Source organism: Larimichthys crocea, chromosome VIII (assembly GCF_000972845.2).
Source record: "Larimichthys crocea isolate SSNF chromosome VIII, L_crocea_2.0, whole genome shotgun sequence".
Lineage (NCBI taxonomy): Eukaryota > Metazoa > Chordata > Actinopteri > Sciaenidae > Larimichthys > Larimichthys crocea.
The window spans coordinates 2,972,764-2,988,069 of NC_040018.1; the positions used below are offsets into that span (position 1 = coordinate 2,972,764).

Consider the following 15,306-nt stretch of genomic DNA (forward strand, 5'->3'; position numbering starts at 1 on the left):
AGTTTATAAATGGTAAATTTCGCAGCTAGTGTTTATCCATACTGATCAATATTAGCTTGCTACTGGCAAGTTAGAGCAACGAGGACACATACATACATAATATGTACATAAAAGAAAGGAAATCATTCAATAGTTAACCAGCTAAAAGGCAGCAAGCAGGAAGTCTTCCCACAGAAAAATGTTCACACTTTGCCAAAGATACTGAAGGCTTTGCTAACAAGATAAGGCACACATGCCAAATTCAATAGGAACCATCCAAAACCTGACACTGAAGTGAAGTAGGGCATCAATTCAATCAATAAAAGAGGAAAGACAGCGTGACGAGGCAAAGACGGAAGGAAAGTTAGCACTGAAGACGCTTTTCTGGTAACTTCTGACCACGGTAAGTTCTCCATGCATGCACATGTTTCAAGAAAGTAAAGCTAATCCAAGTTTTGATGACACATTTGCTTTTTCTATAAATGTTACAGTGACTGTGAGGTTTTAACATGGCCTCAAAACATTAATAACATGGGATCTAAGGGACTCCCTATTTAGCTGGAACTAATTACCTGCAAAGAAATCAGGTCTGCTGGGAGCTACAGGGTTCAGGGCGTCCATGAGGTATAATGAGGATAGCAGAAGAGCTCTATCCAGTGCTGAGATTTGAAACATTTTGGTTGAACAGATATCTCTCTATCATAATTAAGAGTCAAAATTAAACCAAAAACAAAATAGATACGAAGAAAATAGATAGTTAGATTAATACTTTTTTGATCCCGAGGGAAATTCATGAAATTCAAGTAGTGCTAACATCTATCTGGATGACTGGCAGGATAGAGACACAGACCTACGTTAGTGCTCATTGTCCCTGAGCAGCTCATTTCCTGAATCTGTGGCTCAGATGAGCACTCCTGGTGATGCACAGATGTGCAGGGCCGGTACCAACAGCTCCAGTACACCACACCCTGAGTGCTACCAGCTCTTATTAATCTGTAATTCCCAATAAATCCTAATTAACGAGGTTTACCGCGGCTGTTCCGTGGTTACAATATTACAACAGTACATCCTATTGGAACAGCAGCACAGGAGATTATTGTTGACTCCTCTGGCTATAACATGTAATAATGTTAACAGGAGGAAATGAACAACTGTTGTGGATTCAATAACACAAGTGCAATACTTGCAATTGTGTCTTTTCTCTCTTGCTGTCGCAGTCAAGAATTTACTGTTGTTGTTGCAGCTGATTCAAAACGCCATCAATCTCAGAGAGCAGAGGAAGTTATTATTCACACATCCTCCCATATTGCTGGCCACTCGTTAACCTAAAAAAGAACACGCTGAGTCATGTTTATCAAGTTGAATTGATATTCTGCTGCTGTGGTGTATTACATGTTAATGTGCATATGTAAGCAGCAGCAGGTCTGCAGTGGTCCGGTCAGTCAGGTGGTCTGGTCACTGATTGACTCTGTGGTAGAGTCACAATCATAATATAGTTGAGCAAAATAACTAATCATTTATGAAAATTTGCATTATCAACCGGTTGGAGATTCCTTTCGTTTATACTGTATGCCATTAAAACTTGCACTGTAAATGACCCTACATAAATAACTTAAGTATACACAGCACATATCCTAACATAAAATAAAGATATGTGAAATGTGATGTGTGACATTGTTTAACTTTTGTACCATAAAATAACAATTTCTGAATCATTTTGATGCTACACTGACTTGTAATCAGGTAAATGTTGTCTGGTTTTCTGATGTCCTCCAGCTGCTGGACCTCAACTCTGTGATGTACGGCATCTACTAATGAAACCACAGTGAACTGTAGCTACTGCTATCTAATGTTAGTTAGGCATGTTTCCTGGGCCGTAATCTCAAAGCACAAATTCCTACATAATATTGCTTTAGGCCCGCTGGTGAACCGAGAAACAAAGAACCAGCGGTTAAAATAAACAGTAGGTTTATTCAAGGCAGCAACTAACAATTATTACTTATTAATTTATTCATTACACAATATCACAGAGCGCATCTTCGTGTGTGACTTTAGAGCCATTTACAGTGTCATCTACAATTTGCTGGTTTTGTCTGTTAAAAAAAACTAAATATTTTTAGTTTACTATCACATAAGACAGGAATTAACAGGAAATTATCACATTTAAGAAGCTGTAAACTAAGATTACTTTCTTACTAGAATTTTTACTTGAAAATGACTTTAATGGTTATAAATTATAGTAGTAGTAATAGTATAGCAGTAGTAGCAGCAGCAGTGATTGAAGCACCACACCCACTGCTTTCGCTTTCTTTGTCTGAGGTGATGAAGAGGTGTTTATGACCTTCGGTGTCAGTTTCTGGGCCGGCCTGTGTGCCAGGTGGTGCCAGCGGTAGTCCCTCCACTTGCTAGTAGTGTTGTCTGGGGGCAACCATATGGCTGTCTCGCCGGCTGTCACCCTAATATGTCTGCCATGCTCACACCTTGCCATTAGCCAAACCCACCACAGAGTTTAGTTTGTGGTGGGCTCATTTGACTGAATTTCAGCATCACAAAGAAGTGACTGCTTGCCTTTAAAGATCAAGTGGTACAATCATTTTGTCATAAATAAAAAACAGCATCATCTACACATCCAAACTATTCAACACCAACATGACACAGGTCACCTTCTGTAAAAAAAAATAAAAATGTTTTTACTGTTCATTCTTTTCTCAACTGTCTAACAGAGAGTGTCGCTTAGGTTTGCTGATTTGATGTTTTGAACAGAGCATGAAACAGCAGCCGCCATCCACCAGAAACTGTCATCTGTGCTGCTGCTGAATATGATAAAAGCCAGCCCTGAACTTGTGATCTCAGCAGAAACCAGAGGAAATGCTTGAGTGCAATACTCTGACGAGGTGGAAATCGATCAACTTATGGTCTTTAGACGGGGTCATGGAAAGCGCAAAAAACAAAACAAAAACACTGCAATAAAATATGAGCTTCACTTTAAGAGTTATTAGTTGCTGTAGATGATAATGTTCAATAAATTAAGTATATGGTATTAAACATGAGTGAGTCCTGATAATAATTAAATGAACCACCCCTAGCAGTCTTTTGACTCATACGACTTTCTTCTTCATGACTGGACTGACTTGTTTCTTCGGTAAACTTATGTTGACACGTATCATTTGTATACCTTGTAGTCACACATGCAACAAGCTAATAGGACCTTCTGTTTCTATCTATAAAATCAACCTTTTATCTACATCATTTCAGCGAGTGTTACTTTCATTTTGTGACGCTGTGAAGCTTTTCTTCATATTTAAAAGCTCAAATCAAAGAGAGTTTGAGAAAGAAAGAGCGCTGCCGTCACCGCCTTGAGTAAAAAAAAAGCCAAAGAGGAGTGAAGGTAGACATGAAATGAAAAACATATTTTCTTAAAGAAAGATTATATAAAGTGATGTTATGATCCCTTATCTTTTGTTATGTGTGTGAAAAGATGACAGTGAGTATTATGTTATATTGTGACTTTAGATACTTGTCTACAAATGTTATTCTACATGTTTATATGTCACTACTGCACTTGTTTTCTGACATTTGTGTCCAATCCTACTTCAATCCTTAATCTGCACAGCCTGTTTTTTATTTTATCTTAATAAACAGAATTGAATGAAGCCTTTTTAACACCTTGGCCAAGCACTACAGATGATTTTTCCTATCTTGCCCCTTTGCAATACTATATGTCCTGTTTGCTTACAACTGTTGTCTGCTATATATGTTTTTAAAAAGATGTGTCCATTTTCACTCTTTATACGACATGCCCTTTTGGGTATTTATTCATTTTTCACTGTTCTGTTTCTAACTAAATTCAACAGTAATACTGATAATATTGATAACACACACAGACAGTCGGTAATCTGTCTTTCTCCATGACTCATGGTGATATATGTTGAAATGCAGCGGAGGTCTCCCTGCTTCAGACAACAGAACTGCTCAGCTTCCTGAATACTTCTTCTGCCTGATAACAGCTTGACTCGACCCTGCTTGGCAGCCAAGAGCTTTTCAAGTACCTTGGCAGAGTCTGTCTTAAAGAGGCAAAGCACTTCACAGAACTACACACTGTCATCTACACAGTGGCGCAAGATGCAGACTACACGATAGACCTATGCAACAATAACACTCATATGTGTACTTGATTGTTCATATTAAAGATATACATAAAAAATCACCAACAATCAGCATACACAATTCATACAGTGATAGGCATGATAGCAACATTTAGAATAGTCTCTATATCAGACCTAATAAATCCAATCCAGCAACAGCAGTAAAGCAGAATGTGAATTCTCTATAAGAAGAACATTGTGTCTTCCAGTAATAAGAAAAAGAATTTCACACTTTCCATTGCAACAGTGCATTTTTATCTTGTTTATGGGCAATACGAGCATACTTTCATCTGATCTGATTGGCTGATGTACAACACTGGCTTTAAATTATGCCTTGAAGATTTCAGACTGGCATGCTCATGTGTCTGTGCCCAATTTGTGTGAAAACTGTTGGAGCTGAAACCACAGTAATGTGATAATGCTACAGAAAAGAATAATGGTCTAAACCCTTAACAAATGTAAAGTATAATACACCTTTGACTCTGTGTCTTTAACTCAAGTTGTGACTGTTAACATAATGTAAATGTTGACAGTGTGAAGTAAAGTAGGTAAATGATCTCGGGAGTCTCCAAAGAGCGCAAGACCAAGGTTAAACAAACAGTAAATGTGTGTGTGTTACAGTGCTAGTTACCTGGGATACAGGTATAACAATGAAAGAGCCCCCGCCGGCACTCTCTGTGACGACTGCCACGAACTTCGAGTTGACGGCGCAGAAGTGGTTGTCATGGACGTTCTTGGTGATGGGGATACCGTCGAAGCAGTGCTCCCGGTTGGCCACTTTTCCGTAGACATTTCGAAACTTGGAGCTTCGGTAGGTTGGACGCCATGACATCTGAGGAAGATAAATAAATATGTGAATCAGAATATTCTGATATATTACTTTGTCTTCTTTACTGAGGCTGCAATTAACAAGTGTTTTCATTATTACTGAATTTGTAATGTCAGAAAATAGTTGGCCTTCCCAATCTTTCCCAGTCCAAGCTGACGTATTTCTCGTTTTGTCCAACAAGCAACCCAAAATCAAGAAACAAGCACTTATAATATATCCTTTAAAACATGAGCAGTACATACTTTTACTGAACAGAATCAGTAAATAATAACGTCTTCAAACTGGATTTGTCATCCAGAAAGAATACTTTGTACAATCTATTTATCCTGGTTAAACTATGCTTAAGATGACACCCATGATTTTCCATCTGGCGTGTCCAATTTAGTAAATTAAGAACTAAACACAAGAACATAAATTGCAATCCAATGTATAATTATCTTCATCCTTCAAGTATTATTTGAAACTTGACATGATTATGATTACATATAAAGAATTACTGAAGCCTAATTTTAAATCCTTCATCTACCAAACCCACAGTTGCATGGTGGGCTGTCCCATCTGTGCAGACATGATAACACTCACACATGCAGTTGTGGGAAATAGTCCAAATTGGTCATGGGTGTGAGGGTGAAAACCGGGTGAAAACCGTTTTGACACTATTTCATGTTGCCTGAGAGCCAATGAGTAATGTATCAAGATAGAGACGCAATAATAAAAGACGTTTCTTTCGAGCAATTAATCACAGGAAGGACAGTTAAACCAAACTGATTAATCTCTGTCACACACAACCGATTACAGTCAGTACATGTCCTGTTGTTTGTCACTTTATTTTGGTTCACATAGATCTTGTTCAACAGAGAAGGGGCCTTTGTTTGCAGCCACTGCACACAACAAAAGAGAAGTGGTTACGTTCGACTCAAGACTCTCCTTTTGTTTGTCTCTCCACCACAAGAAGGCATTGACGGAGCTCTTGATTTTTTGGCACGAGCTGGCTCTGCGTAACGACTCAAAAGTTGACCCAGCCGCAGGAAGTGGACTTCAAATGCCCCTGGACCCATAAGGAGAGAAACTGGAGGAATTTCTCGCTGATGAACGTGACCACATTTTGAGAAATCTTCTGAAACCGGATGTCTTTATGAGTATGACGCTATTGATGGACCATATCAGTTCACAACAGGAACTGGGGCGCAGAGGATTTATGACTGTTCTCAGATCGGTAGCAGCAATGCCGGATGACATCAGGCAATCCTCTATTCAGCATTGTTCTTGGGATGTGGAGGGGAACTGGTGGGAGCGGTCTACACATGCAAATAGAAACATCCTCAGACCATGCTGCTGCCATTGTCTTTCCCTGTCCCTTTCCGTCTCAAACCAGACTGGAGAAATGGCATCCAGTAGGCTACAATAGTGTGGGTGATCACATTGCCCTCACATCAGCACTGAAATATGTCTGCACTGACCCCGCAGCATCATTACAGCATCATTACAGCGCATTAAGCTTAGTGTCAGAGCAGGATTTTGAATTTTACATACTCTATTGGCAACCATTATCAGCAGAATATTCTATAATAGTATACACTTTAAATCTATTTAACTACATTTCTCTGACAGCTAGTTTCAGATTAAGATTCTACATAGAAAACATAAGCTGTGTTTATAAAATCTACTGTACTGTAACAGATTTAACTACCTGTAGTGGCTATTTGTCCACAACCAAAAATCAAACAAAGGCATAATATGAATGAAATGTGCACGGGCAAAAGAAATTCTTACAATACAAAAACAAGCAAGAGACAATACTGTCTACATCAAGGAACAAACAGCCTACAAGCTAATGTCTTAGGATTAAAAGAATACATATAAAATAAATATAATAGTAAATGGACTGTATTTATGCAGCGCCTTTCTAGTCTTAAGACCACTCAAGGCACTGTTACACTTCATATCACATTCACACACTGACAGCATTGACTGCCATGCAAGGTGCCAGCTGCTCATCAGAAGGGAGATAATCACATTCACACACACTGATACACAGTGTTCAGGAGCAATTTGGGGTTCAGTATCTTGCCCTTAATGTTAACTATTAAGTTTGATATTTAAACACATTATACTGATAACACTTCTGTACTTTTCTGTGCTTCATATTTAAGGTAACACTTTTACTTAGGAGACAACACAACATGAGAATGTCTTCTCTTGCCCTTTAGTTGTCAGTCGATAATGAAAATAACCATACAACCCACACGCACACGATTCCACTGTGAGCTGGTCATATGCAGCATATAAACATGTCAGCATCACCCCATTCAAACCCAGATCGACTTCCCTGAAGTCATGTTTGTGTGAGCAGCATAATGGCAGCTTGTTAAAGAATTAATGTAGAACAGAAGAGCGGCAGAGAGTGGCCTGAGGGACGATTAGAGGAGAGGGAAAGACGAGACTCGCCTGCTTTGAGCTCTCTTTACAAGGATGCTCATTCATTGGTCACCGGGGTATGGCACAGAGAGGATGTCTGTGTGTGTTTGTGTCTTTCATATCTCACGAGGGTTTGCAGCATAACGACACACACACACACACACACACACACACACACACACACACACACACACACACACACACACACACACACACACACACACACACAGCAGCACATAAAAAAAGACTTTGTATCAATAGATCACAAGACTCATGTGTTGTAAGTCATGCTTCTCTTTCGGGTCAAACAGTGTGAGGCCTTCTTAAGTTTGCAGACAGTTTTATGTTTAATATTTTCATTATTTATGCCCAGTTGGATGTAAGTAAACACCAGCTTCATATTTAATTTAATTACATATCTGCATGCCACACTAATCTCCTCATCAAAAATGTCACCTTACCTTATCGGCGTCCTTACAGTGACACTATAGTCACAGTGTTTCTGCGGCCTCCTCAGACCGCTAACATCCACCCTCCTTTCTAACTGAGTCGCCAGGATCTCCTCTCTTCCTTCCTTCCCCTTCAAATCCAAGCAGGCAGCTTGTGTCTGCTCTACCTCTTTCTCTCTCATGTTTTTCTCCCCCCTCCCCTTTAAACTTGCTCTTCTCCTCCTACTGATAGCTGGAGGGCTTAGCACCCCCCACTTCCTCCTCTCACCCTTTTCTCTCCCGTCCTGCCACTCAGTCAGCTCACACACTCTCTACCACAGTTCACGCTTCGGCCCAGGCAGGAGAGCAGCGTGAGACTAGTAGCCATTCATGCTCTTTCCTTTCCCACCCACTGCTTGTTTGAAATCACAAGGTCATTCTGGCTGATTCCCAGCACCACCAGCAGTTCATCACTCCCCACCATCCGGCCCCTCTTTTAATCTCTCATCTTTTTACTCTAATCCTTCCCTACACAGGTATGAAAGCTACCTAATACTTGTGAAGACAGGTGATGTCCAGAAGGAACGGGCCTAGTTAGTAACTGCAGCAGTGCCAAAGGCAAGATAATAAGATTTATAGAAATAATTAAACGCACTAAAGACTTTTTAAACTTTTTTAGACAAAAAAATATAGAAGACCCTCCTGATAGGGAGTTGTACAGCCACTATAATAAGAAATTCAATATCTTGATCTTGTCTTTGAATCAATTTATGTTTTTAGTGTCAAATTATGCCTTGAGCACAATCTTTACGGTATGAAAGCAGGCAGATAACATTTTCCTGGAATTTAGTGGTATAAATTCAACTAGTAATCAATTGAAACCATAATAAAAAGTTAATTATTATGTGTATTTATACTGTAAAGGGTTTACATTTTGTATTTTGTTTCTACATTTTGCTTAATGTGAGAAGAAAAACTTAAGATTAAGACAATTTTAATCTAACTAATTTAACATGGCTGTTATCCTGTTATAAATTAACCACTACTACTCAGTCCTGCTCTCACAAAATAGTTTTATGATTTACTTACAAATAAAGCCATACCAACAATGTATGAACAAGTTAACTTAATCTTTATAAATCAGCATAATGCCCCTCTGTGTCATCAGCTACTGTATTATATTTGTTCAAGCATTGGCACTTCAGGATCTGTATGTGACTTACGTTTGATTTATGCTCAATAAGTTCTTTGACCTACGTATTAATATCATTATGTTACCATGGTCTGAATTATGTCAACAACGTGGAGGCAACACTTAAGATAGCTTAAATTAATTTGAGTCTAAGTGTTTGTTCCTATTTAGCTTGATGACTCTATTAGGAACAATAATGACCAAGCCTCCTTGACAGGAATGTGATTTTTTCCGTAGTTCACAAAATAATACTAGGGAACTTGGAAGTGCTATAATTGTTTTTGGGGTTTTTTGCATCCAATTCAAATGAACAATTCAAGATTTAATGGAGTTGGAGATATATGTGTCTGTTCCTCACTGACTGAACCCTGAAGTCTCTTTGACTATCAGCCGTTTCTGAAATGACCCCTGGTCAGCTCGATACACAGAGGCAGGTGTTATAGTGAAAATTGCATCCCCTGATGATTGTCTGTGTGTTTGAAATGTAGGTGGAGCCCTGCAGGCTGGCTGTAAAGGAGGTTTGCCTTGGCCTTTTGACTTGGTGTGTGCGTGTGTGTCTGTATTTTGCTTTTATTATGTGTTGTGCATGTGTGTCAGTTTAATGCCTGCGTCCATGTCTGTCCATGTGTTGTCTGTTTGCACCAGTATACATTTACTGTAGTGTTCGTGGCTGTAAGGCAGACCACTCCAGAGAGCGGAGAGTGTGTTTATTGGGGGTTTTTTTGTTACGTCTTGCTTCAAGGCACTGCTGCTGCTGCTGTTCTGTGCACACTCAACCTTTTTAACTCTCTTTCCAATACCCTAAAAGCAGCAAATCTTTGTTTGTCGGTTAAAAACACCAAAATATACAACTAGTTGTTGCCACTTTTAAATTGTTATTTGCAACATCGCTTGGCTGTCATCTCATCATCTCAGCTGCAGTCATACGACTACTTTCTTTTCTAACTTTTCGAACTACTGTACAGGCCTACAGCACACAGTCAATGGCAGCATTCAGACTCATTATGAAGCATAAAAGACCATTCAAGCACCAGCAAATCAAATCAATGCCTTAAACTATTCCAGTCAAGATTTTCTCAATGTTACTGCCAAATAAGGAAGTAGGGCTCGCATTCAATAGATACAAAAGGGAAATCCACGGGGCGACAGAATGTCTTGTCACTCTCTTCCTCCTCTCCTTTGGCGCTGACACTGTACAGTCATTTACGATGACTTCCCATCTCCGTGAGGAATAAATATCACAAAAAAGAGCGATATCCTATTGCCGCTTTTGACCAAATTTTCTCGCAGCGTGAACTGGGATCTCTATTTCTCACTCGCACAGGAAGTGTCGCAGCTTGGCTGAAAGTGTTGGAATACTTTCTACACTGCTATGGCGATGCCTGATGGGACAACTGGGGTTATGAAAGGCTTTTGTGTGCTGCGAAGTTGGAGATTATTAGGGCACAAGTATTTGTATTTCAGTAGCTATCAGCTGGTCAGCATCATTGGTTGGTGTTAATCCTCTTCAGAACAGCTCTGCTGACCTTAACCATACAGATAAATCACAATCTTCTGCAGGTTTACAATGCTTTCTTGAAATTTGCAGTAATGACATGAGGGTGGATATAACCTTGTGGACACAAGCATTGCACCGGGATTTTAAGTAATAGGAGAAAACCAACCAATCTCTCTGTCAACAAGAGTGTAGTCTTCCCTTATGAAAGTAAACAATGATATCAGTGTATTTCTGATACAGTATTTTACCGATTATACAAGATAGAGTTTGTTTCCAACGCTCAAAAGGAAATGCCTTTGTTTAACACTATTTCTCATAATCTTTGTGGGTCTACATGTCACAACAAAAGAGTATGTGGTTGAGTCGAAGTGTCGCGGTAAGCTCTGACATGTTACTGCACGTCACTTTAATTTTATCTACCTCAAGTCTTTTCTATATATCGTGTACCTGTATTATATGTTTGTAATACTTGCAACACAAGAGTTTCCCTTCGGGGATCAATAAAGTACTCCATCTGTGTCTGTAATAACAGCAGGACAGTGAGGAACAAACACTGTAAAGTTTTTTAGATCGCAGAAATTTCTTATGAAAATGATTTGGTGAATCTGAGTCACGATGATGTAAGTACTTGCTGTAGCTGTAGCTGTTTTCAGTGCCTCTTTGTTTAAATCTCGAAAGCTTCCATGGCTAATAGCAAGTGCTTGCGATTTGCTTTAGAGTATGGAAAGTCAACAAGATGCAAGACAGATGATACAAACGCTGAATGAGAGATTGCATTGAGCCACAATTGCTAGTGGAACACAAGCTAGCCTGTGAGACTTGACACCATGACTTCAGCTCTTTATAAGCAAAGTATTAGGCATTATTAAGTTAAAGCTGACAGTTGGCAACAATGACAGACAGCTGTTTTAAGTCATAACAAAAGTACGAGCAGTGACTGAAGGAGAAATTGGCACCTCATCGCAAGGTGCACTCACAAATTTCCATTTTGGCCATAAACTATAAACACATTTGCAGACCAAATCTTACTTCACATGAAATCAGAAATTGACACACAATACCCGATGCAGACAGAACATGCTCTATTAACATCAGTGAAACAACAGCCATGCATGCAATGTTTGCTTACAGCGCCACATACACAGAAAAGTAAAAAAAAAAGAAAGAAAGAAAGAAAGTAAGGCACTGCCAACGCTGCAGGCAACAGCAGCTGCGAGCAAGTGGCAAATTGAATCAAATAAAAACAGAGGAGAATAAATTTAACACACCTGCTCCAACAGCCCAAAGTGAATCAGTCCAGCTGGATTTCTGTCGGATTTTCCAGATGGCTCGTTCAGGAATGTTGGAAAGGTAATCTTTTGTTTTGAGCCTGCATTAATTTCAATCAGTTGAAAAGAGAGGTCACAGGAGCTCCTGGAATTTACTCAGTCTTTATTATCTGAGCCCATTAAATTCTTTTATATTATTTCTGGAGTTTAACAAATTAAGAATATACACAAACATGTCAAAAAGGCGTAGTGTAATACATCACATTAAAGTAAAAAAGGGTGGTGGATCAAAACTACAGATTGCCCCTGCGGACATATACCCACATAGTGTTGCTTAAAGTCACAGTGAAGCACTACAGGTTTAATTTGTTTACTGTATGCTATGTAGGACAGTGTGTATCAATGAATGGAGATCCATATTATTGGTTTCCTTTGCAACTACTGACAACACACAGAGTTCTGGTCATTGTTACAAAATAAACCTGGTGATGCAGGACAGAATCACCCTGAAGGGCAATGACCCGCTTGTTGTACATTATCCTGCTTATTACATGCCTACTTACTAGAGTAATCAATAATTTGGCACAGAATATTAATTTAAAAGTGACTTTATTGTGTCTGTTTTAGTCAGCCAGAGTCGGTAATAAGAGCTATGTCCAGAGCACTGGTCTGAAATAACAGAAATACCATAATTGAATAAGAATTGAGTACACAACAAAGATGTATAATTACTCTTTGGATGCTTGAATGTTGAGGCAATTAGTCCAGAGTCGCTGATGGGAGATTTATTTTTTATTTATTGCATTGCTTGAAAGTGCACTTTTGCACCATTTGTGACCACAGCACTCCGTCAGTGAGTCAGTCAGACATTCATGGTCTCCAGAGGACTACTTTTGAGGTTCAGATTGAAATATTTTGACAACTCTCAGACCAATTGCTGGGAAATTCGGCAATCCAGACGTTCAAAGCTGTGTGGGGATAAACTGTTTAACGGCTGACAGGTGATCCTCTGACTTTTCCTCTAGCACCCCCAGCAGATCACAGTTTTCATTTATTCAGTGAACTATCTCAACATCTACACTAATTTTATAACTATGCTATATGTCTCCATTTGTCATTATGTACTTGTTAGCATGCTGATTATGAGTTTGAAGCTCATATATTGTTCATATATTGTTTGGTGACGTGATAGCACAAAACAGGCACCATGAAGTTGTAAACATGAACATTTTAATATGGGGTCTTATGGACTTGTTCAGTAGGCACTTCTGTACTGGCTTCATTTCACATGCCGCTTGATCCAAACATTGCACAAACAAAATAGACAGAGTTATATTATGGATTATTCTTTTTCAGTCTTTAAATAGGAGCCTGGTGAAACAGCAGTCAGTGCTGTATGAGTGTGTGTTCATGATGATAGGGTATTACTCTGCGATAATGACAGGAGATGCACAAGCTCAGCTAATGGAAGCTCTTGGGCCTTAAGCCAGCCCCATTAAGCAGCGGTAATGGTGCAAAGAGTGCACTACGCAAGGACAGGAAAACCAGAATCCCAGCTGAAGGGCACTTATCGGTGCACAAGCACACAGAGGATGTGGGTGTCCCGGAATACATCCATCGGCTCGTTGGATAAAAGGAATTTGTTCACAGCAGTGTTATCTTCCAGGTATTATACTTAAAATGGATATATTGTATAGTACAACAATTGTCTTAATTCTTCTTCATCCATCTAAATCATATAATATTTTACTTTCAACATTTTTTCATCTTGCACTCAGTCATCTTGCACTAAATTAATAATCTCCCCTGTGCTGGCCTTTCCTTTTCTCCCAGGGGATTCTGCCACATGCTTTTTGGAGCATAATGATGAGAGCTGTGCCTCACACCCCGAAAGACCGAGGGGGGCTGTAGACTCAAGGTGGTGAAAAGTCCAGAGGAAAGATAAAGAAACAAAAGACGACATGTGACAAAAGAGGAACAGAGATAAGTGAACATAAGGGAAGTGGACACTGAGAGAATAAAGCGCTCAAGGTGAAAGAGAAGACAAGATAAGAAGAGAAAAGAGAGTAAGAAAGCACAGGGGGCGGCCGACAAAGAATGATGAAATATTTAAAGAAACAAAGAAAAAGAGCAGACAGAGAGGAGGAGCAGAAGAGGCTCTTACCAGACAGAGATTAACTCCCCCTCTGTCGAGACCACCTGCCTGCTCTGAAAGCACACAAACACACACCGAGCCAACTAAAACCAGATGAATATTCATATTTTCAGTGTCTACAAACTCACAACTGTAGCATCAAAATTATTAAAATATCAACAGCCAAGAAGGATTTAAGCTTAATCTTTTTATGAATAACATGCTAATGCCAGTAAGTTGCTACATCCTCATACCTGTACACGATAATCAGAACAAAGGGAGAAAGGAGAACTCACTTCCATATAAAAGGTTACTTACTAAAGCTGATGTGATCATTTGATGGGTTGCAGTTTAAAGAGACAACTTAAACAGTTTCCATTCTTTACGTGCTGGAGAAAAGATACTACATAAAGATGATATAAACTGTGTTTTCATAATTTCACTAAAGCAACACTAAAGAAAGTTGATTTATGATTCATGATCTCATCAGTTCTGAAATGAAATCTCTTCAGCGTTGGTTCAAATTGAAAATGCCAAATGGCACTGAGCCCAAGATGCAGGACCTGGAGATGAAGGAGCACTTTCATCAGATTATTGAAATCCATCACTGAAGTAAGACCTCAGAAACAAGCTCTGTGGAATGATTAATCAGTCCGTGACTTATGATTTCAGATCTGTTAAAATATCGCATTTCAAAACTTCAAGGTGATTGCTGAAGGAGCTCGCTGACTTGGGGAGGTTGGCTCATCGGCCATTTCGCCAAGGCGACTGCCATGAAAATCACATCTAGTGAGTGAAGTATAAACAGGAGCTTTGTCCGATGCATGCTGCAGTACTTTAACCTCGATTATGTTCAGAAACTGTTGGTGGCTGTGCTGTATTTTTAGGAAATTGCATGCACACAGATCTACAGCAACACTCAGTGATCGAAATATTTTCTTAGTGCTTGTTATACTGTAAGGTAACCACACATTATGATTAAGAAGACTTCTTTCTCAAGAAGTATACTGGTGTAAAATCCATTTAGTTGCTGCAGTTTCAGCATGGTATTGCATGCTGGCTGGTCATGATTTACTGGGACACTTGAATATAACAGAACCATGTTGTGGTACATGTGCCTTATCATGACAAATCTAATGTCTGCTGTGAAAAACTCTAACCCGACTGATAATTAGGCATCCTAACAATGTTAAACACATTCTAAAAAGAAAAGAAAACCATGGAGTATAATGTAGAAAGCCCAAAGAGACTCTCTTCTCCTTTTCTCTAACAATTTACTGGTTTAGTCATGTCTGATCTTTGAAAAAAATCTCATCGGATTTTCATACAAAGCATACAATATATTTATTGCTCCGCTTTTCACAAGTCTGGGAAAAGCTACTTGTTCATCCAAATTGGATGAGACACAACACTTT

General features: G+C 39.2%; 1 protein-coding gene across 4 annotated transcripts in view; it reads right to left on the reverse strand.

Annotated features, from left to right (window-relative positions):
* Positions 1 to 15,306, reverse strand: part of coro2ba (coronin, actin binding protein, 2Ba) — a 44,369-nt gene that overhangs the window by 10,181 nt on the left and 18,882 nt on the right. For 3 of the 4 annotated variants that reach the window (XM_027281064.1, XM_010732696.3, XM_027281066.1), the window contains one exon: positions 4,756 to 4,956. In XM_027281064.1, the coding sequence (XP_027136865.1) occupies positions 4,756 to 4,956 (201 nt within the window). Of the gene's footprint in view, positions 1 to 4,755; positions 4,957 to 7,832; positions 8,183 to 15,306 lie in introns of those variants that run through there. The other variant, XM_027281065.1, reaches the window with a different exon arrangement.